We start from the raw sequence: 1855 nt of genomic DNA, 5'->3' as shown, positions 1-1855 counted from the left end.
TATTTCGTTATTTTCTGGTTGTTTAATTATAGATGGAAAGTTAAGTGGAGGAGTGAACAAGGAAGGAATCAAATATTACAACAATCTCATCAATGAGCTCTACGCAATGGTGAGTCATCCCACTCACATGATCAATAATTTATACAATAACAGCTTCATGCACTCATAAAAAAACTCGTTTTATCAAACTTATAACTCGCTTTTATTGTTCATGCTATTTATAGGTCTAACGCCATTTGTGACACTCTTTCATTGGGACCTTCCCCAAACTTTAGAAGACGAATATGGTGGTTTCTTAAGCCCTCATATTGTGTAAGTGAAGAAATTTGTCCTCTGAATCGTATTAATAATTTAATTAATAAATACAATTATGACATTCACATTCTGAAATGTGTATATACAGCAATCATTTTCAAGATTACGCAGAACTTTGTTATAAGGAATTTGGTGATCGAGTAAAGCATTGGAGCACACTGAATGAGCCATATACCTTTAGTAACTTTGGTTATGCAATCGGGTCTCATGCGCCGGGACGATGCTCCACTTGGCAGCAGCTAAACTGCACCGGGGGAGATTCATCTACTGAACCATATTTGGTAACACACCACCTGCTCCTTGCTCATACAGCTGCCGTAAAATTGTACAAAAATAAATACCAGGTACAATTCATTAGTTATTTTATTTGTCATAATATTGGATTCTAAGTTGCAACAAGAGAGAAACTACTTCACTTTTTTGTGACTCTAAAACAAACAAACTATATGTTCTTGTGCAGGCATCTCAAAATGGAGTGATAGGGATAACACTGGTGTCACATTGGTTTGAGCCCCTATCAGAAGAAAAAGAAAATAAAAATGCAGCATTACGAGCTTTGGATTTTATGTTCGGATGGCAAGTGTATTTTGAATTTACTTTTGAATATAATATTTACTCCTTGCTAGAGAGCAATATATAATATAATGTCAAGTTAATGCTTGAAATTTTTACATTCTTGTAGGTTTGTTGAGCCATTGACAAGCGGTGACTATCCTCAAAACATGCGATCTCTTGTTGGAAGCCGATTACCAAAATTCACGAAAGAACAATCCAAGTTGCTAATTGGTTCATTTGATTTTCTTGGACTAAACTATTATGCTGGTTACTATGCAAGCAATGCACCTCAAAATAACTCTGTATACGCAAGCTACACAACAGATGCTGGAGTTAATCTTTCATGTGAGTAAAAATTCAGAATTTAATTCATGCAATTTAAGTTTATAGAGACTAATTAGCTTCTGATATTCATATACGTTGTGACAGCTGAGCGTAACGGGGTCCCCATCGGTTCAAAGGTACACATCAAATTACTAGATTATGCCTTTATGATTTTGACCATTAATCATTTTGCACTTACAAATGTGATTCCTAAAAATCTAAATATCTTCAAATTTGGGTGCAGGGTGCTTCGGAATGGCTAAATGTTTATCCACAAGGAATTCAAGATCTTTTACTCTACACAAAGAAAAAGTATCACAATCCAGTCATTTACATCACTGAAAATGGTAATTATTTCTAGCCTTAAGTAATTGCATGATCAATGTTTCACGTATTCTTGGTGTAAAACACACACAAGTAGTACAAAGTCTCTAAATTTAAAATGTATTATATTGTAGGGGTGGATGAGTTCAATGATCCGAAATTATCACTTGCCGAAGCCCTTAATGATACCCATAGAATTGACTACTACAATCGCCACCTTCATTATGTTCAAAGTTCTATTGAGTAAGTGTATTAACAAATTCATTTAGAATATATATGGTCTAGCTTTAGATTTTGACTTCTGATTCATATTATTGACATAAATATGTTTAATTTC

At 34.1% G+C, this 1855-nt stretch overlaps 1 protein-coding gene across 1 annotated transcript; it reads left to right on the top strand.

Annotated features, from left to right (window-relative positions):
- Positions 1 to 176: 176 nt before the first annotated feature.
- LOC18766146 (beta-glucosidase 12) lies at positions 177 to 1761 on the top strand (the record flags this gene model as incomplete). The annotated part of the gene is made up of 7 exons (XM_020553944.1): positions 177 to 312; positions 404 to 659; positions 776 to 891; positions 998 to 1215; positions 1300 to 1331; positions 1439 to 1541; positions 1653 to 1761. Coding segments are annotated over exons 1-7 (935 nt in total), but the record flags the coding sequence as incomplete, so codon positions are not given.
- Positions 1762 to 1855: the final 94 nt, after the last annotated feature.

This window comes from Prunus persica, unplaced genomic scaffold, assembly GCF_000346465.2.
Source record: "Prunus persica cultivar Lovell unplaced genomic scaffold, Prunus_persica_NCBIv2 scaffold_72, whole genome shotgun sequence".
NCBI classification, from domain to species: domain Eukaryota; kingdom Viridiplantae; phylum Streptophyta; class Magnoliopsida; order Rosales; family Rosaceae; genus Prunus; species Prunus persica.
The sequence above is the reverse complement of the archived record's forward strand: the minus strand, read 5'-3'. Positions and strand labels throughout refer to the sequence as shown.